Raw genomic sequence first — 21,373 nt, 5'->3', positions numbered from 1 at the left:
GCACCAACACTCCCCATATCCCACAGATTCCAGTCGTTCCCGAGAACTGCTGTACCAGCACCTTGTCTGTTTATTCTGCTGAAGTACAAGGGCCTCCCTTGTACTGCGTCCAGCAGCCCAGCTATTTGTTGGAGAAGACTGTATATACTGTAATGTAGGCTAACCATACCACCTGTGAGTCTTGAAGGTCACTAACATTCTAGCTACTGTATGTTTTTTTTTTTTAAATTTAACGTGAAGAGATTAGATAATCAGGAACAAAACCCATCTGTGCGGATAAACACTACACGGCCTTCAAAGACTCAACTTCCACTGTGAGACATCTATCTCGGTTCCGTGTTTGTCACTGGTCCGATTTTAAAGGGGTCACAGTCGTGGAACCGTTGAAATGAAGCCCTTCGTTTGGCTTTTGGGTCTTCCTCAGTGTCTTTGTTCTGATGATGTCATCGTTGTGTTGGTGTATGAAGGAGGTTTGTTCTGATGATGTCATCATTGTGCAGCTGCGTAATGATGGTGGTGAGGATGATGGTGGTGAGGATGATGATGGTGATCATGGTGAGAATGATGGTGATGAGGATGATGGTGAAGATGATAGTGGTAAAGATGATGATGGTGATGAGGATGATGGTGGTGAGGATGATGATGGTGATCATGGTGAGAATGATGGTGATGAGGATGATGGTGAAGATGATAGTGGTAAAGATGATGATGGTGATGAGGATGATGGTGGTGAGGATGATGATGGTGATCATGGTGAGAATGATGGTGATGAGGATGATGGTGAAGATGATAGTGGTAAAGATGATGATGGTGATGAGGATGATGGTGAAGATGATGGTGGTGAAGATGATGGTGAGGATGGTGGTGAAGATGATGGTGGTGAAGATGATGGTGGTGAAGATGATGATGGTGAAGATGATGATGGTGAGGATGATGGTGGTGAGGATGGTGGTGAAGATGATGGTGAAGATGGTGGTGAGGATGATGGTGGTGAAGATGGTGGTGATGAGGATGCTGGTGATGAGGATGATGGTGGTGAGGATGATGGTGGTTATGATAATGTTGATTATGGTGGTGATGTTATTCTACAGGTGGATGAAGGCGGTTCTAAGCGGTTCTTGCAGAACATGTGGACGTCGTTCCTGAAGGCTCGGCTGGTGTGTGGGATTCCCGACGAGTCGCTCTACTTTAACCGTCTCCAAGATGTCTACGTGCTCCACGCGGAGGAATGGAGGGACTCACGAGTCTATGCTCTGTTCACTAGCAGCTGGTGAGAAAATGATCCGGTCTCTGTTATCTCCCAGCAGCTCCTGTACATATGCATTCTCCCAATGCCACAAATTCCTAACTAAAATGTCACTGGAGCTGTTATTCTGACTTGAGATCTACACGCTTACCTCAGATTTAATTAAGAGCAGGTCTCCCATTGACAAAATAAATGCTATTTTAACAGTGTTCTGTTTAACAAAGGTTTTTCCTGATGTGACCGGTGTAATTGCCTCTGTGGATAGAGCAGACAGGGTAGAGGAAGGGGGGGCAGGATGTTTATGAGGGGGAATGCAGAGGGAGAAGGAAGGGGGGGCAGGATGTTTATGAGGGGGAATGCAGAAGGAGAAGGAAGGGGGGCAGGATGTTTATGAGGGGGAATGCAGAAGGAGAAGGAAGGGGGGGGCAGGATGTTTATGAGGGGGAATGCAGAAGGAGAAGGAAGGGGGGGCAGGATGTTTATGAGGGGGAATGCAGAAGGAGAAGGAAGGGGGGGCAGGATGTTTATGAGGGGGAATGCAGAAGGAGAAGGAAGGAAGGGGGGCAGGATGTTTATGAGGGGGAAAGAGAAGGAGAAGGAAGGGGGGGCAGGATGTTTATGAGGGGGAATGCAGAAGGAGAAGGAAGGGGGGGCAGGATGTTTATGAGGGGGAATGCAGAAGGAGAAGGAAGGGGGGCAGGATGTTTATGAGGGGGAATGCAGAAGGAAGGGGGGCAGGATGTTTATGAGGGGGAATGCAGAAGGAGAAGGAAGGAGGGGCAGGATGTTTATGAGGGGGAATGCAGAAGGAAGGGGGGCAGGATGTTTATGAGGGGGAATGCAGAGGGAGAAGGAAGGGGGGACAGGATGTTTATGAGGGGGAATGCAGAAGGAGAAGGAAGGGGGGGCAGGATGTTTATGAGGGGGAATGCAGAAGGAGAAGGAAGGGGGGCAGGATGTTTATGAGGGGGAATGCAGAAGGAGAAGGAAGGGGGGCAGGATGTTTATGAGGGGGAATGCAGAAGGAGAAGGAAGGGGGGCAGGATGTTTATGAGGGGGAATGCAGAAGGAGAAGGAAGGGGGGGCAGGATGTTTATGAGGGGGAATGCAGAAGGAGAAGGAAGGGGGGGCAGGATGTTTATGAGGGGGAATGCAGAAGGAGAAGGAAGGGGGGGACAGGATGTTTATGAGGGGGAATGCAGAAGGAGAAGGAAGGGGGGACAGGATGTTTATGAGGGGGAAAGAGAAGGAGAAGGAAGGGGGGGCAGGATGTTTATGAGGGGGAAAGAGAAGGAGAAGGAAGGGGGGGCAGGATGTTTATGAGGGGGAATGCAGAAGGAGAAGGAAGGGGGGCAGGATGTTTATGAGGGGGAATGCAGAAGGAGAAGGAAGGGGGGGCAGGATGTTTATGAGGGGGAATGCAGAAGGAAGGGGGGGGGGCAGGATGTTTATGAGGGGGAATGCAGAAGGAGAAGGAAGGGGGGCAGGATGTTTATGAGGGGGAATGCAGAAGGAGAAGGAAGGGGGGGCAGGATGTTTATGAGGGGGAATGCAGAAGGAGAAGGAAGGGGGGCAGGATGTTTATGAGGGGGAATGCAGAAGGAGAAGGAAGGGGGGCAGGATGTTTATGAGGGGGAATGCAGAAGGAGAAGGAAGGGGGGGCAGGATGTTTATGAGGGGGAATGCAGAAGGAGAAGGAAGGGGGGGCAGGATGTTTATGAGGGGGAATGCAGAAGGAGAAGGAAGGAGGGGGCAGGATGTTTATGAGGGGGAATGCAGAAGGAGAAGGAAGGGGGGGCAGGATGTTTATGAGGGGGAATGCAGAAGGAGAAGGAAGGGGGGGGCAGGATGTTTATGAGGGGGAATGCAGAAGGAGAAGGAAGGGGGGCAGGATGTTTATGAGGGGGAAAGCAGAAGGAGAAGGAAGGGGGGGCAGGATGTTTATGAGGGGGAATGCAGAAGGAGAAGGAAGGGGGGGCAGGATGTTTATGAGGGGGAATGCAGAAGGAGAAGGAAGGGGGGCAGGATGTTTATGAGGGGGAATGCAGAAGGAGAAGGAAGGGGGGGGGCAGGATGTTTATGAGGGGGAATGCAGAAGGAAGGGGGGGGCAGGATGTTTATGAGGGGGAATGCAGAAGGAGAAGGAAGGGGGGGCAGGATGTTTATGAGGGGGAATGCAGAAGGAGAAGGAAGGGGGGCAGGATGTTTATGAGGGGGAATGCAGAAGGAGAAGGAAGGGGGGGCAGGATGTTTATGAGGGGGAATGCAGAAGGAGAAGGAAGGAGGGGCAGGATGTTTATGAGGGGGAATGCAGAAGGAGAAGGAAGGGGGGGGCAGGATATTTATGAGGGGGAATGCAGAAGGAGAAGGAAGGGGGGGCAGGATGTTTATGAGGGGGAATGCAGAAGGAGAAGGAAGGAGGGGGCAGGATGTTTATGAGGGGGAATGCAGAAGGAGAAGGAAGGAGGGGCAGGATGTTTATGAGGGGGAATGCAGAAGGAAGGGGGGACAGGATGTTTATGAGGGGGAATGCAGAGGGAAGGGGGGACAGGATGTTTATGAGGGGGAATGCAGAAGGAAGGGGGGACAGGATGTTTATGAGGGGGAATGCAGAAGGAAGGGGGGGCAGGATGTTTATGAGGGGGAATGCAGAAGGAGAAGGAAGGGGGGGCAGGATGTTTATGAGGGGGAATGCAGAAGGAGAAGGAAGGGGGGCAGGATGTTTATGAGGGGGAATGCAGAAGGAGAAGGAAGGGGGGGCAGGATGTTTATGAGGGGGAATGCAGAAGGAAGGGGGGGCAGGATGTTTATGAGGGGGAATGCAGAAGGAGAAGGAAGGGGGGCAGGATGTTTATGAGGGGGAATGCAGAAGGAGAAGGAAAGGGGGGGCAGGATGTTTATGAGGGGGAATGCAGAAGGAGAAGGAAGGGGGGCAGGATGTTTATGAGGGGGAATGCAGAAGGAGAAGGAAGGGGGGGCAGGATGTTTATGAGGGGGAATGCAGAAGGAGAAGGAAGGGGGGCAGGATGTTTATGAGGGGGAATGCAGAAGGAGAAGGAAGGGGGGGCAGGATGTTTATGAGGGGGAATGCAGAAGGAGAAGGAAGGGGGGGCAGGATGTTTATGAGGGGGAATGCAGAAGGAGAAGGAAGGGGGGGGCAGGATGTTTATGAGGGGGAATGCAGAAGGAGAAGGAAGGGGGGGCAGGATGTTTATGAGGGGGAATGCAGAAGGAGAAGGAAGGGGGGCAGGATGTTTATGAGGGGGAATGCAGAAGGAGAAGGAAGGGGGGGCAGGATGTTTATGAGGGGGAATGCAGAAGGAGAAGGAAGGGGGGGCAGGATGTTTATGAGGGGGAATGCAGAAGGAGAAGGAAGGGGGGGGACAGGATGTTTATGAGGGGGAATGCAGAAGGAAGGGGGGCAGGATGTTTATGAGGGGGAATGCAGAAGGAGAAGGAAGGGGGGGCAGGATGTTTATGAGGGGGAATGCAGAAGGAAGGGGGGGCAGGATGTTTATGAGGGGGAATGCAGAAGGAGAAGGAAGGGGGGGCAGGATGTTTATGAGGGGGAATGCAGAAGGAGAAGGAAGGGGGACAGGATGTTTATGAGGGGGAATGCAGAAGGAGAAGGAAGGGGGGGCAGGATGTTTATGAGGGGGAATGCAGAGGGAGAAGGAAGGGGGGGCAGGATGTTTATGAGGGGGAATGCAGAAGGAGAAGGAAGGGGGGGCAGGATGTTTATGAGGGGGAATGCAGAAGGAGAAGGAAGGGGGGGGGCAGGATGTTTATGAGGGGGAATGCAGAAGGAGAAGGAAGGGGGGGGGCAGGATGTTTATGAGGGGGAATGCAGAAGGAGAAGGAAGGGGGGCAGGATGTTTATGAGGGGGAAAGCAGAAGGAGAAGGAAGGGGGGGCAGGATGTTTATGAGGGGGAATGCAGAAGGAGAAGGAAGGGGGGCAGAATGTTTATGAGGGGGAATGCAGAAGGAGAAGGAAGGGGGGGCAGGATGTTTATGAGGGGGAAAGAGAAGGAGAAGGAAGGGGGGGCAGGATGTTTATGAGGGGGAATGCAGAAGGAAGGGGGGACAGGATGTTTATGAGGGGGAAAGAGAAGGAGAAGGAAGGGGGGGCAGGATGTTTATGAGGGGGAATGCAGAAGGAAGGGGGGGCAGGATGTTTATGAGGGGGAATGCAGAAGGAAGGGGGGGCAGGATGTTTATGAGGGGGAATGCAGAAGGAAGGGGGGCAGGATGTTTATGAGGGGGAATGAGAAGGAGAAGGAAGGGGGGCAGGATGTTTATGAGGGGGAATGCAGAAGGAGAAGGAAGGGGGGGCAGGATGTTTATGAGGGGGAATGCAGAAGGAAGGGGGGGCAGGATGTTTATGAGGGGGAATGCAGAAGGAGAAGGAAGGGGGGCAGGATGTTTATGAGGGGGAATGCAGAAGGAGAAGGAAGGGGGGGCAGGATGTTTATGAGGGGGAATGCAGAAGGAGAAGGAAGGGGGGGCAGGATGTTTATGAGGGGGAATGCAGAAGGAGAAGGAAGGGGGGGCAGGATGTTTATGAGGGGGAAAGCAGAAGGAGAAGGAAGGGGGGGCAGGATGTTTATGAGGGGGAATGCAGAAGGAAGGGGGGGCAGGATGTTTATGAGGGGGAATGCAGAAGGAGAAGGAAGGGGGACAGGATGTTTATGAGGGGGAATGCAGAAGGAGAAGGAAGGGGGGGCAGGATGTTTATGAGGGGGAATGCAGAAGGAGAAGGAAGGGGGGGCAGGATGTTTATGAGGGGGAATGCAGAAGGAGAAGGAAGGGGGGCAGGATGTTTATGAGGGGGAATGCAGAAGGAGAAGGAAGGGGGGGCAGGATGTTTATGAGGGGGAATGCAGAAGGAGAAGGAAGGGGGGGCAGGATGTTTATGAGGGGGAATGCAGAAGGAAGGGGGGCAGGATGTTTATGAGGGGGAATGCAGAAGGAGAAGGAAGGGGGGGCAGGATGTTTATGAGGGGGAATGCAGAAGGAGAAGGAAGGGGGGCAGGATGTTTATGAGGGGGAATGCAGAAGGAGAAGGAAGGGGGGGCAGGATGTTTATGAGGGGGAATGCAGAAGGAGAAGGAAGGGGGGCAGGATGTTTATGAGGGGGAATGCAGAAGGAGAAGGAAGGGGGGGGCAGGATGTTTATGAGGGGGAATGCAGAAGGAGAAGGAAGGGGGGGCAGGATGTTTATGAGGGGGAATGCAGAAGGAGAAGGAAGGGGGGGCAGGATGTTTATGAGGGGGAATGCAGAAGGAGAAGGAAGGAAGGGGGGCAGGATGTTTATGAGGGGGAAAGAGAAGGAGAAGGAAGGGGGGGCAGGATGTTTATGAGGGGGAATGCAGAAGGAGAAGGAAGGGGGGGCAGGATGTTTATGAGGGGGAATGCAGAAGGAGAAGGAAGGGGGACAGGATGTTTATGAGGGGGAATGCAGAAGGAGAAGGAAGGGGGGACAGGATGTTTATGAGGGGGAATGCAGAAGGAGAAGGAAGGGGGGGCAGGATGTTTATGAGGGGGAATGCAGAAGGAGAAGGAAGGGGGGGCAGGATGTTTATGAGGGGGGAATGCAGAAGGAGAAGGAAGGGGGGGCAGGATGTTTATGAGGGGGAAAGCAGAAGGAGAAGGAAGGGGGGGCAGGATGTTTATGAGGGGGGAATGCAGAAGGAGAAGGAAGGGGGGGCAGGATGTTTATGAGGGGGAATGCAGAAGGAAGGGGGGGGGCAGGATGTTTATGAGGGGGAATGCAGAAGGAGAAGGAAGGGGGGGCAGGATGTTTATGAGGGGGAATGCAGAAGGAGAAGGAAGGGGGGGCAGGATGTTTATGAGGGGGAATGCAGAAGGAGAAGGAAGGGGGGGCAGGATGTTTATGAGGGGGAATGCAGAAGGAGAAGGAAGGGGGGGCAGGATGTTTATGAGGGGGAATGCAGAAGGAAGGGGGGGGGCAGGATGTTTATGAGGGGGAATGCAGAAGGAAGGGGGGGCAGGATGTTTATGAGGGGGAATGCAGAAGGAGAAGGAAGGGGGGGCAGGATGTTTATGAGGGGGAAAGCAGAAGGAGAAGGAAGGGGGGGCAGGATGTTTATGAGGGGGAATGCAGAAGGAGAAGGAAGGGGGGGGCAGGATGTTTATGAGGGGGAATGCAGAAGGAGAAGGAAGGGGGGGCAGGATGTTTATGAGGGGGAATGCAGAAGGAGAAGGAAGGGGGGGCAGGATGTTTATGAGGGGGAATGCAGAAGGAGAAGGAAGGGGGGGCAGGATGTTTATGAGGGGGAATGCAGAAGGAGAAGGAAGGGGGGGGCAGGATGTTTATGAGGGGGAATGCAGAAGGAGAAGGAAGGGGGGGCAGGATGTTTATGAGGGGGAATGCAGAAGGAGAAGGAAGGGGGGGGCAGGATGTTTATGAGGGGGAATGCAGAAGGAGAAGGAAGGGGGGGCAGGATGTTTATGAGGGGGAATGCAGAAGGAGAAGGAAGGGGGGGGCAGGATGTTTATGAGGGGGAATGCAGAAGGAGAAGGAAGGGGGGGCAGGATGTTTATGAGGGGGAATGCAGAAGGAGAAGGAAGGGGGGGCAGGATGTTTATGAGGGGGAATGCAGAAGGAGAAGGAAGGGGGGGGCAGGATGTTTATGAGGGGGAATGCAGAAGGAGAAGGAAGGGGGGGCAGGATGTTTATGAGGGGGAATGCAGAAGGAGAAGGAAGGGGGGGCAGGATGTTTATGAGGGGGAATGCAGAAGGAGAAGGAAGGGGGGGCAGGATGTTTATGAGGGGGAATGCAGAAGGAGAAGGAAGGGGGGGCAGGATGTTTATGAGGGGGAATGCAGAAGGAGAAGGAAGGGGGGGCAGGATGTTTATGAGGGGGAATGCAGAAGGAGAAGGAAGGGGGGGCAGGATGTTTATGAGGGGGAATGCAGAAGGAGAAGGAAGGGGGGCAGGATGTTTATGAGGGGGAATGCAGAAGGAGAAGGAAGGGGGGCAGGATGTTTATGAGGGGGAATGCAGAAGGAGAAGGAAGGGGGGGCAGGATGTTTATGAGGGGGAATGCAGAAGGAGAAGGAAGGGGGGGCAGGATGTTTATGAGGGGGAATGCAGAAGGAGAAGGAAGGGGGGGCAGGATGTTTATGAGGGGGAATGCAGAGGGAGAAGGAAGGGGGGGCAGGATGTTTATGAGGGGGAATGCAGAAGGAGAAGGAAGGGGGGGGCAGGATGTTTATGAGGGGGAATACAGAAGGAGAAGGAAGGGGGGGCAGGATGTTTATGAGGGGGAATGCAGAAGGAGAAGGAAGGGGGGGCAGGATGTTTATGAGGGGGAATGCAGAAGGAGAAGGAAGGGGGGGGCAGGATGTTTATGAGGGGGAATGCAGAAGGAGAAGGAAGGGGGGGCAGGATGTTTATGAGGGGGAATGCAGAAGGAGAAGGAAGGGGGGGCAGGATGTTTATGAGGGGGAATGCAGAAGGAAGGGGGGGGGGCAGGATGTTTATGAGGGGGAATGCAGAAGGAGAAGGAAGGGGGGGCAGGATGTTTATGAGGGGGAATGCAGAAGGAGAAGGAAGGGGGGGCAGGATGTTTATGAGGGGGAATGCAGAAGGAGAAGGAAGGGGGGGGCAGGATGTTTATGAGGGGGAATGCAGAAGGAGAAGGAAGGGGGGGCAGGATGTTTATGAGGGGGAATGCAGAAGGAGAAGGAAGGGGGGCAGGATGTTTATGAGGGGGAATGCAGAAGGAAGGGGGGGGGGCAGGATGTTTATGAGGGGGAATGCAGAAGGAGAAGGAAGGGGGGCAGGATGTTTATGAGGGGGAATGCAGAAGGAAGGGGGGGGGGCAGGATGTTTATGAGGGGGAATGCAGAAGGAGAAGGAAGGGGGGGCAGGATGTTTATGAGGGGGAATGCAGAAGGAGAAGGAAGGGGGGGGCAGGATGTTTATGAGGGGGAATGCAGAAGGAGAAGGAAGGGGGGCAGGATGTTTATGAGGGGGAATGCAGAAGGAGAAGGAAGGGGGGGCAGGATGTTTATGAGGGGGAATGCAGAAGGAGAAGGAAGGGGGGCAGGATGTTTATGAGGGGGAATGCAGAAGGAGAAGGAAGGGGGGGCAGGATGTTTATGAGGGGGAATGCAGAAGGAGAAGGAAGGGGGGGGCAGGATGTTTATGAGGGGGAATGCAGAAGGAGAAGGAAGGGGGGGGCAGGATATTTATGAGGGGGAATGCAGAAGGAGAAGGAAGGGGGGGCAGGATGTTTATGAGGGGGAATGCAGAAGGAGAAGGAAGGGGGGGCAGGATGTTTATGAGGGGGAATGCAGAAGGAGAAGGAAGGGGGGGCAGGATGTTTATGAGGGGGAATGCAGAAGGAAGGGGGGGCAGGATGTTTATGAGGGGGAATGCAGAAGGAGAAGGAAGGGGGGGCAGGATATTTATGAGGGGGAATGCAGAAGAAGAAGGAAGGGGGGGCAGGATGTTTATGAGGGGGAATGCAGAAGGAGAAGGAAGGGGGGGCAGGATGTTTATGAGGGGGAATGCAGAAGGAGAAGGAAGGGGGGGCAGGATGTTTATGAGGGGGAATGCAGAAGGAGAAGGAAGGGGGGGCAGGATGTTTATGAGGGGGAATGCAGAAGGAGAAGGAAGGGGGGGCAGGATGTTTATGAGGGGGAATGCAGAAGGAGAAGGAAGGGGGGGCAGGATGTTTATGAGGGGGAATGCAGAAGGAGAAGGAAGGGGGGGCAGGATGTTTATGAGGGGGAATGCAGAAGGAGAAGGAAGGGGGGGCAGGATGTTTATGAGGGGGAATGCAGAAGGAGAAGGAAAGGGGGGGCAGGATGTTTATGAGGGGGAATGCAGAAGGAGAAGGAAGGGGGGGCAGGATGTTTATGAGGGGGAATGCAGAAGGAGAAGGAAGGGGGGGGCAGGATGTTTATGAGGGGGAATGCAGAAGGAGAAGGAAGGGGGGGCAGGATGTTTATGAGGGGGAAAGAGAAGGAGAAGGAATTCAGCCAACTTTGCCAGCATCTTACCAGAATCCCCCCAGAAGCGGCCCGATGCAAATTTAAATAAATGTATACAAAATTACCCGATTTTAGTAATTTTAAATATTACTAATACATTTTATACATACAAATTATACCGTGTCAGAGTGCATGCGCCTGGCCCACCACAGGAGTCACTACAGCGCGATGGGACGAGGACATCCCGGCCAGCCAATCCCTCCCCTAACTCGGACGACCCTGGGCCAATTGTTCGTCATCTCATAGGTCTCCCGGTTGCGGCCGGCACGGGTCTCGAACCAGCATCTGTAGGAACGCAGTTTGCATTGTGATGCAGTGTCTTAGAACGCTGCGCCACTCGGCAAAATAAATAAATAATGAAATGTTCATTTTTAAAGTAGCCCGTGTAATCATCTGCCAGAGAGTAGCCCTAATAGGCCCGAGCCCCAAGTAATAGATTTGGGCCAGATAACTCTCACCGGAATCGTCCTGAGCCCCAATAAATATATTTGGGCCAGATAACTCTTACCGGAATCTGCCCAAGCTCAATCCTCAAATCCTAGCCATAAGTAACACTACCAAAGGCGGCCCAGACTCAGACAACATGACGTCGGCCGAGTACCCCGACTCTAAGCCGGAATCGGCCCAGATCCACTGTGCAAGCTGGGAAAGGTTCTTCCTGAGGAAGATAACCATGTTCTGAACTTCTTAGGGCCAGCGGAACACCTGTCGACAACTTCCAGTGAAATTGGAGGGCGCGCAATTCAAATAAATAATAATTAAAATTATTGGGGCTACAGACCTGATCACCGACAACGATGAGACAGCCTATAGGGAGGAGGTCAGAGACCTGGTCGTGTGGTGCCAGGACAACAACCTCTCCCTCAACGTGATCAAGACAAAGGAGATGATTGTGAACTACAGGAAAAAGAAGACCGAGCACGCCCCCATTAACATCGACAGAGCTGTAGTGGAGCAGGTTGGGAGCTTCAAGTTCCTTGGTGTCCACATCACCAACAAACTAACATGGTCCAAGCACACCAAGACAGTCGTGAAGAGAGCTCGACAAAACCTATTCCCCCTCAGGAGACTGAAAAGATTTGGCATTGGTCCTCAGATCCTCAAAAGGTTCTACAGCTGCTCCATCGAGAGCATCCTGACTGGTTGCATCACTGCCTGGTATGCAACTGCTCGGCCTCCGACCGCAAGGCACTACAGAGGGTAGTGGGTACGGCCCAGTACATGATGTACTGGGGCCAAGCTTCCTGCCATCCAGGACCTCTATACCAGGCGGTGTCAGAGGAAGGCCCTAAAAATTGTCAGACTCCAGCCACCCTAGTTATAGACTGTTCTCTCTGCTACCGCATGGCAAGCGGTACCGGAGCGCCAAGTCTAGGTCTACCTACATCAACTAACCGGTGCCTCCGCACATTGACTCTGTACCTGTACCCCCTGTATATAGTCTCCACATTGACTCTGTACCGGTACCCCCTGTATATAGCCTCCACATTGACTCTGTACCGTAACACCCTGTATATAGCCTCCACGTTGACTCTGTACCGGTACCCCCTGTATATAGCCTCCACATTGACTCTGTACCGGTACCCCCTGTATATAGCCTCCACATTGACTCTGTACCGTAACACCCTGTATATAGCCTCCACATTGACTCTGTACTGGTACCCCCTGTATATAGCCTCCACATTGACTCTGTACCGGTACCCCCTGTATATAGCCTCCACATTGACTCTGTACCGTAACACCCTGTATATAGCCTCCATATTGACTCTGTACCGTAACACCCTGTATATAGCCTCCACATTGACTCTGTACCGGTACACCCTGTATATAGCCTCCACATTGACTCTGTACCGGTACCCCCTGTATATAGCCTCCACATTGACTCTGTACCTGTAACCCCTGTATATAGCCTCCACATTGACTCTGTACCGGTACACCCTGTATATAGCCTCCACATTGACTCTGTACCGTAACACCATGTATATAGCCTCCACATTGACTCTGTACCTGTAACCCCTGTATATAGCCTCCACATTGACTCTGTACCGGTACACCCTGTATATAGCCTCCACATTGACTCTGTACCGGTACACCCTGTATATAGCCTCCACATTGACTCTGTACCTGTACCCCCTGTATATAGCCTCCACATTGACTCTGTACCTGTACCCCCTGTATATAGCCTCCACATTGACTCTGTACCGGTACACCCTGTATATAGCCTCCACATTGACTCTGTACCTGTACCCCCTGTATATAGCCTCCACATTGACTCTGTACCTGTACCCCCTGTATATAGCCTCCACATTGACTCTGTACCTGTACCCCCTGTATATAGCCTCCACATTGACTCTGTACCGTAACACCCTGTATATAACCTCCACATTGACTCTGTACCGGTACCCCCTGTATATAGCCTCCACATTGACTCTGTACCTGTACCCCCTGTATATAGCCTCCACATTGACTCTGTACCTGTACCCCCTGTATATAGCCTCCACATTGACTCTGTACCTGTACCCCCCTGTATATAGCCTCCACATTGACTCTGTACCTGTAACCCCTGTATATAGCCTCCACATTGACTCTGTACCGGTACACCCTGTATATAGCCTCCACATTGACTCTGTACCTGTACCCCCTGTATATAGCCTCCACATTGACTCTGTACCTGTACCCCCTGTATATAGCCTCCACATTGACTCTGTACCGGTACACCCTGTATATAGCCTCCACATTGACTCTGTACCTGTACCCCCTGTATATAGCCTCCACATTGACTCTGTACCTGTACCCCCTGTATATAGCCTCCACATTGACTCTGTACCTGTACCCCCTGTATATAGCCTCCACATTGACTCTGTACCTGTACCCCCTGTATATAGCCTCCACATTGACTCTGTACCTGTACCCCCTGTATATAGCCTCCACATTGACTCTGTACCTGTACCCCCTGTATATAGCCTCCACATTGACTCTGTACCTGTACCCCCTGTATATAGCCTCCACATTGACTCTGTACCTGTACCCCCTGTATATAGCCTCCACATTGACTCTGTACCGGTACCCCCTGTATATAGCCTCCACATTGACTCTGTACCGGTACCCCCTGTATATAGCCTCCACATTGACTCTGTACCGGTACCCCCTGTATATAGCCTCCACATTGACTCTGTACCGGTACCCCCTGTATATAGCCTCCACATTGACTCTGTACCGGTACCCCCTGTATATAGCCTCCACATTGACTCTGTACCGTAATACCCTGTATATAGCCTCCACATTGACTCTGTACCGGTACCCCCTGTATATAGCCTCCACATTGACTCTGTACCTGTACCCCCTGTATATAGCCTCCACATTGACTCTGTACCTGTAACCCCTGTATATAGCCTCCACATTGACTCTGTACCGTAACACCCTGTATATAGCCTCCACATTGACTCTGTACCGTTACCCTCCTGTATATAGCCTCCACATTGAATCTGTACCTGTAACCCCTGTATATAGCCTCCACATTGACTCTGTACCTGTACCCCCTGTATATAGCCTCCACATTGACTCTGTACCTGTACCCCCTGTATATAGCCTCCACATTGACTCTGTACCGGTACCCCCTGTATATAGCCTCCACATTGACTCTGTACCGGTACCCCCTGTATATAGCCTCCACATTGACTCTGTACCGTAACACCCTGTATATAACCTCCACATTGACTCTGTACCTGTACCCCCTGTATATAGCCTCCACATTGACTCTGTACCGGTACCCCCTGTATATAGCCTCCACATTGACTCTGTACCGTAACACCCTGTATATAACCTCCACATTGACTCTGTACCTGTACCCCCTGTATATAGCCTCCACATTGACTCTGTACCGGTACCCCCTGTATATAGCCTCCACATTGACTCTGTACCGTAACACCCTGTATATAACCTCCACATTGACTCTGTACCGGTACCCCCTGTATATAGCCTCCACATTGACTCTGTACCTGTACCCCCTGTATATAGCCTCCACATTGACTCTGTACCGGTACCCCCTGTATATAGCCTCCACATTGATTCTGTACCTGTACCCCCTGTATATAGCCTCCACATTGACTCTGTACCGGTACCCCCTGTATATAGCCTCCACATTGACTCTGTACCGTAACACCCTGTATATAGCCTCCACATTGACTCTGTACCGTAACACCCTGTATATAGCCTCCACATTGACTCTGTACCGTAACACCCTGTATATAGCCTCCACATTGACTCTGTACCGTAACACCCTGTATATAGCCTCCACATTGACTCTGTACCTGTACCCCCTGTATATAGCCTCCACATTGACTCTGTACCGGTACCCCCTGTATATAGCCTCCACATTGACTCTGTACCGTAACACCCTGTATATAGCCTCCACATTGACTCTGTACCGTAACACCCTGTATATAGCCTCCACATTGACTCTGTACCGTAACACCCTGTATATAGCCTCCACATTGACTCTGTACCTGTACCCCCTGTATATAGCCTCCACATTGACTCTGTACCGGTACCCCCTGTATATAGCCTCCACATTGACTCTGTACCGTAACACCCTGTATATAGCCTCCACATTGACTCTGTACCGTAACACCCTGTATATAGCCTCCACATTGACTCTGTACCGTAATACCCTGTATATAGCCTCCACATTGACTCTGTACCTGTGCCCCCTGTATATAGCCTCCACATTGACTCTGTACCGTAACACCCTGTATATAGCCTCCACATTGACTCTGTACGGGTACCCCCTGTATATAGCCTCCACATTGACTCTGTACCGTAACACCCTGTATATAGCCTCCACATTGACTCTGTACCGGTACCCCCTGTATATAGCCTCCACATTGACTCTGTACCTGTACCCCCTGTATATAGCCTCCACATTGACTCTGTACCGGTACCCCCTGTATATAGCCTCCACACTGACTCTGTACCGTAATACCCTGTATATAGCCTCCACATTGACTCTGTACCGTAACACCCTGTATATAGCCTCCACACTGACTCTGTACCGTAATACCCTGTATATAGCCTCCACATTGACTCTGTACCGTAATACCCTGTATATAGCCTCCACATTGACTCTGTACCGTAACACCCTGTATATAGCCTCCACATTGACTCTCTACCGTAGCACCCTGTATATAGCCTCCACATTGACTCTGTACCGTAACACCCTGTATATAGCCTCCACATTGACTCTGTACCGTAACACCCTGTATATAGCCTCCACATTGACTCTGTACCGGTACCCCCTGTATATAACCTCCACATTGACTCTGTACCTGTACCCCCTGTATATAGCCTCCACATTGACTCTGTACCGGTACCCCCTGTATATAGCCTCCACACTGACTCTGTACCGTAATACCCTGTATATAGCCTCCACATTGACTCTGTACCGTAACACCCTGTATATAGCCTCCACACTGACTCTGTACCGTAATACCCTGTATATAGCCTCCACATTGACTCTGTACCGTAATACCCTGTATATAGCCTCCACATTGACTCTGTACCGTAACACCCTGTATATAGCCTCCACATTGACTCTCTACCGTAGCACCCTGTATATAGCCTCCACATTGACTCTGTACCGTAACACCCTGTATATAGCCTCCACATTGACTCTGTACCGTAACACCCTGTATATAGCCTCCACATTGACTCTGTACCGTAATACCCTGTATATAGCCTCCACACTGACTCTGTACCGTAACACCCTGTATATAGCCTCCACATTGACTCTGTACCTGTACCCCCTGTATATAGCCTCCACATTGACTCTGTACCGTAATACCCTGTATATAGCCTCCACATTGACTCTGTACCGGTACCCCCTGTATATAGCCTCCACACTGACTCTGTACCGTAATACCCTGTATATAGGCTCCACATTGACTCTGTACCGTAACACCCTGTATATAGCCTCCACACTGACTCTGTACCGTAATACCCTGTATATAGCCTCCACATTGACTCTGTACCGTAATACCCTGTATATAGCCTCCACATTGACTCTGTACCGTAACACCCTGTATATAGCCTCCACATTGACTCTCTACCGTAGCACCCTGTATATAGCCTCCACATTGACTCTGTACCGTAACACCCTGTATATAGCCTCCACATTGACTCTGTACCGTAACACCCTGTATATAGCCTCCACATTGACTCTGTACCGTAATACCCTGTATATAGCCTCCACACTGACTCTGTACCGTAACACCCTGTATATAGCCTCCACATTGACTCTGTACCGGTACCCCCTGTATATAGCCTCCACATTGACTCTGTACCTGTACCCCCTGTATATAGCCTCCACATTGACTCTGTACCGGTACCCCCTGTATATAGCCTCCACACTGACTCTGTACCGTAATACCCTGTATATAGCCTCCACATTGACTCTGTACCGTAACACCCTGTATATAGCCTCCACACTGACTCTGTACCGTAATACCCTGTATATAGCCTCCACATTGACTCTGTACCGTAATACCCTGTATATAGCCTCCACATTGACTCTGTACCGTAACACCCTGTATATAGCCTCCACATTGACTCTCTACCGTAGCACCCTGTATATAGCCTCCACATTGACTCTGTACCGTAACACCCTGTATATAGCCTCCACATTGACTCTGTACCGTAACACCCTGTAAATAGCCTCCACATTGACTCTGTACCGTAACACCCTGTATATAGCCTCCACATTGACTCTGTACCGTAACACCCTGTATATAGCCTCCACATTGACTCTGTACCTGTACCCCCTGTATATAGCCTCCACATTGACTCTGTACCGTAACACCCTGTATATAGCCTCCACATTGACTCTGTACCGTAACACCCTGTATATAGCCTCCACACTGACTCTGTACCGTAATACCCTGTATATAGTCTCGCTGTTGTTATTTTACTGCTGTTCTTTAATTACTTTTATTTCTTATTCTTATCCGTATTTTTTTTTAAACTGCATTGTTGGTTAGGGGCCTGTAAGTAAGCATTTCACTGTAAGGTCTACTACACCTGTTGTTTTCGGCACATGTGACTAATAAAATTTGATTTGATTTGAAGATGAACAATCTAACCTGAGTCTAACCTGTTCTCTCCACCAATAGGAATGGCACAGCTGTCTGCGTCTACTCCATGGAAGAGATCGACAGGATATTCCAGAACTCTCTCTTCAAGGGGTACAGTGAAGACATTCCCAAACCGAGACCTGGAACAGTAAGGAATTCTGCCTATTTTCCATCTTCCAGGACAATAACCATATTTTCTATTCCGCAGCTACATCTCTGCTCTCGTTAATAACGAACGAGTCTGTTGTCTTCTTATTCTAGAGAATCAGAAATATTTCAGCCAGTGTCATGTGGACCATAAATAACAAGTGACTGAAAACAAAGGAAAGTTTGAGACTCGTTATTCCAGGGTGTATAGGAGGAAAATGTGTCTCTGTGTGCCTTATAGGAACGTCAGTATTCCACAGACAAAGGGAAACATGGTCTGTGTCCCAAATGACACCCTATTCCCTATGTAGTGCACTACTTTAGACCAGAGCCCTATTCCCTAATAGTGCACTACTTTAGACCAGAGCCCTATGGAACCCTATTCCCTATATAGTGCACTACTTTAGACCAGAGCCCTATGGAACCCTATTCCCTATATAGTGCACTACTTTAGACCAGGGCCCTATGGAACCCTATTCCCTATATAGTGCACTGCTTTCCAAAGTCCTGGTCAAAGGTAGTGCACTACATAGGGAATAGGGTGCCATTTGAGGACACAACCTAAAGCGGGACCCTCCCTGGCCTGTACAGCTGACTAAAGCATGGAACCATGGGGCTCTACAGCTCAGAGTTCACATCAGTTTCCACATGTTTTCAGTTTCCAATTGTCTTTCTATAGCTGTGGCTGTGTATGTGGCTGTGGCTGGTGCTGGGGCTGTGGTTGCTGCAGTCATGACACATAATATCTCCAAGTGTGACTCATAGTTGCCTGTATGCGCTGCGCCTGTCGAGTAGTTTGCTCCTGACAACAGCATTAGAGCATATCCTGAGGCCGCATTTATTGTAGCTGGGGATTTTAACAAAGCAAATTTGAGGAAAAGGCTACCGAAGTTCTACCAACACATTGACTTTAGTTCTCGAGCTGGGAAAACACTGGACCACTGCTACTCAACTTTCTGAAATGCCTACAAGGCCCTCCCTTCTGACCACGACTCCATTTCGCTCCTCCCTTCCTATAGGCAGAAACTCAAACAGGAAGGACCCGTCCTAATGACTATCCAACACTGGTCTGACCAATCGAAATCCACGCTTCAAGATTGTTTTGTTCACGCGGACTGGGATATGTTCTGGGTAGCTTCAGAGAATAATATTGACGAATACACTGATAAGTGAGTTTATCAGGAAGTGTATAGGGGATGTTGTACCCACTGTGACTATTAAAACCTACCCAGAAACCGTGGATAGATGGCAGAATTCACGCAAAACTGAAAGCGCGAACCACCGCATTTAACCGTGGCAAGGTGACTGGGAATATGGCAGAATACAAACAGTATAATTATTCCCTCCACAAGGCAATCAAACAGGCAAAATGTCAGTATAGAGACAAAGTGGAGTCACAATTCAACGGCTCAGACACGAGACGTATGAGGCAGGGTCTACAGACAATCACGGACTACAAAAGGAAAGCAAACCAGCTACGTCACGGACACCGATGTCTTGCTTCCGGATAAGCTAAACACCTTCTTCGCCCGCTTTAAGGATAACACAGTGCCACTGACGCGGCTCGTTAGCAAGGACTGTGGGCTCTCCTTCTCCGTGGCAGATGTGATTAAGACATTTAAGCGTGTTAACCCTCGCAAGGCTGCCGGCCCAGATGGCATCCCTAGCCGCGTCCTCAGAGCATGCGCAGACCAGCTGGCTGGTGTGTTAACGGACATAATAAATCAATCCCTATACCAGTCTGTTGTCCCCACATGCTTCAAGATGGCCACCATTGTTCCTGTACCCAAGAAGGCAAAGATAACTGAGCTAAATGACTACCGCCCCGTAGCACTCACTTCTGTCATCATGAAGTGCTTTGAGAGACTAGTCAAGGATCATATCACCTCTACCTTACCTTACCTGGCACCCTAGACCCACTCCAATTTGCTTACCGCCCCAATAGATCCACAGACGATCACCATCGCACTGCACACTGCCCTAACCCATCTGGACAAGAGGAATGCCTATGTAAGAATGCTGTTCTTTGACTACAGCTCAGCATTCAACACTCTAGTACCCTCCAAGCTCATCATTAAGCTCGGGGGCCCTGGGTCTGAACCCCGCCCTGTGCAACTGGGTCCTGGACTTCCTGACGGGCCGCCCCCAGGTGGTGAAGATAGGAAACAACACCTCCACTTCACTGATCCTCAACACAGGGGCCCCACAAGGGTTCAGCCCCCTCCTGTACTCCCTGTTCACCCACGACTGCGTGGCCATGTGGCCATGCACACCTCTAACTCAACCATCAAGTTTGCAGACGACACAACAGTAGTAGGCCTGATTACCAACAACGATGAGACAGCCTAAAGGGAGGAGGTGAGGGCTCTGGGAGTGTAGTGCCAGAAAAATAACCTCTCTCAACGTCAACAAAACAAAGGAGATGATCGTGGACTTCAGGAAACAGCAGAGGGTGCATCCCCCTATCCACATTGATGGGAACGCAGTGGAGAAGGTGGAAAAGCTTCAAGTTCCTCGGCGTACACATCACTGACAAACTGAAATAGTCCACTCACACAGACAGTGTGGTGAAGAAGGTGCAACAGCGCCTGAAATTTGGCTTGGCACCTTAAACCCTCACAAACTTTTACAGATGCACAGTTGAGAGCATCCTATCTGGCTGTATCACCGCCTGGTACGGCAACTGCACCGCCCGCAACCGGAGGGCTCTCCAGAGGGTAGTGAGGTCTGCCCAACACATCACTGGGGGCAAACTACCTGCCCTCCAGGACACATACAGTCGTGGCCAAAAGTTTTGAGAATGACACAAATATACATTTTTACAAAGTCTGCTGCCTCAGTTTGTATGATGGCAATTTGCATATACTCCAGAATGTTATGAAGAGTGATCAGATGAATTGCAATTAATTTGCCATGCAAATGAACTGAATACTCCAAAAAAACATTTCAACTGCATTTCAGCCCTGCCACAAAAGGACCAGCTGACATCATGTCAGTGATTCTCTCGTTAACACAGGTGTGAGTGTTGACGAGGACAAGGCTGGAGATCACTCTGTCATGCTGATTGAGTTCGAATAACAGACTGGACGCTTCAAAAGGAGGGTGGTGCTTGGAATCATTGTTCTTTCTCTGTCAACCATGTTACCTGCAAGGGAACACGTGCCGTCATCATTGCTTTGCACAAAAAGGGCTTCACAGGCAAGGATATCAACCATTTATCGGATCATCAAGAACTTCAAGGAGAGCGGTTCAATTGTTGTGAAGAAGGCTTCAGGGCGCCCAAGAAAGTCCAGTAAGCGCCAGGGATCGGGGTACCACCGGTACAGAGCTTGCTCAGGAATGGCAGCAGGCAGGTGTGAGTGCATCTGCACGCACAGTGAGGCGAAGACTTTTGGAGGATGGCCTGGTGTCAAGAAGGGCAGCAAAGAAGCCACTTCTCTCCAGGAAAAACATCAGGGACTGACTGATATTCTGCAAAAGGTACAGGGATTGGACCACTGAGGACTGGGGTAAAGTCCTTTTCTCTGATGAATCCCCTTTCCGATTGTTTGGGGCATCGGAAAAAAGCTTGTCCGGAGAAGACAAGGCGAGTGCTACCATCAGTCCTGTGTCAAACCAACAGTAAAGCATCCTGAGATCATTCATGTGTGGGGTTGCTTCTCAGCCAAGAGAGTGGGCTCACTCACAATTTTGCCTAAGAACACAGCAATGAATAAAGAATGGTACCAACACATCCTCCGAGAGCAACTTCTCCCAACCATCCAGGAACAGTTTGGTGACGAACTATGCCTTTTCCAGCATGATGGGTCACACTTCCATAAGGCAAAAGTG

The 21,373-nt window shown here is 50.8% G+C and overlaps 1 protein-coding gene across 1 annotated transcript in view; it reads left to right on the top strand.

Annotated features, from left to right (window-relative positions):
- Nucleotides 1–21,373, top strand: part of sema7a (semaphorin 7A) — a 126,865-nt gene that overhangs the window by 82,649 nt on the left and 22,843 nt on the right. The window contains exons 8-9 of the mRNA XM_055910028.1: nucleotides 1,092–1,270; nucleotides 17,435–17,543. Coding sequence (XP_055766003.1) covers nucleotides 1,092–1,270; nucleotides 17,435–17,543 — 288 coding nt within the window. The remainder of the gene's footprint in view (nucleotides 1–1,091; nucleotides 1,271–17,434; nucleotides 17,544–21,373) is intronic.

This window comes from Salvelinus fontinalis, unplaced genomic scaffold (assembly GCF_029448725.1).
Source record: "Salvelinus fontinalis isolate EN_2023a unplaced genomic scaffold, ASM2944872v1 scaffold_0001, whole genome shotgun sequence".
Lineage (NCBI taxonomy): Eukaryota > Metazoa > Chordata > Actinopteri > Salmoniformes > Salmonidae > Salvelinus > Salvelinus fontinalis.
This window is presented reverse-complemented; position numbering and strand designations above follow the sequence as displayed.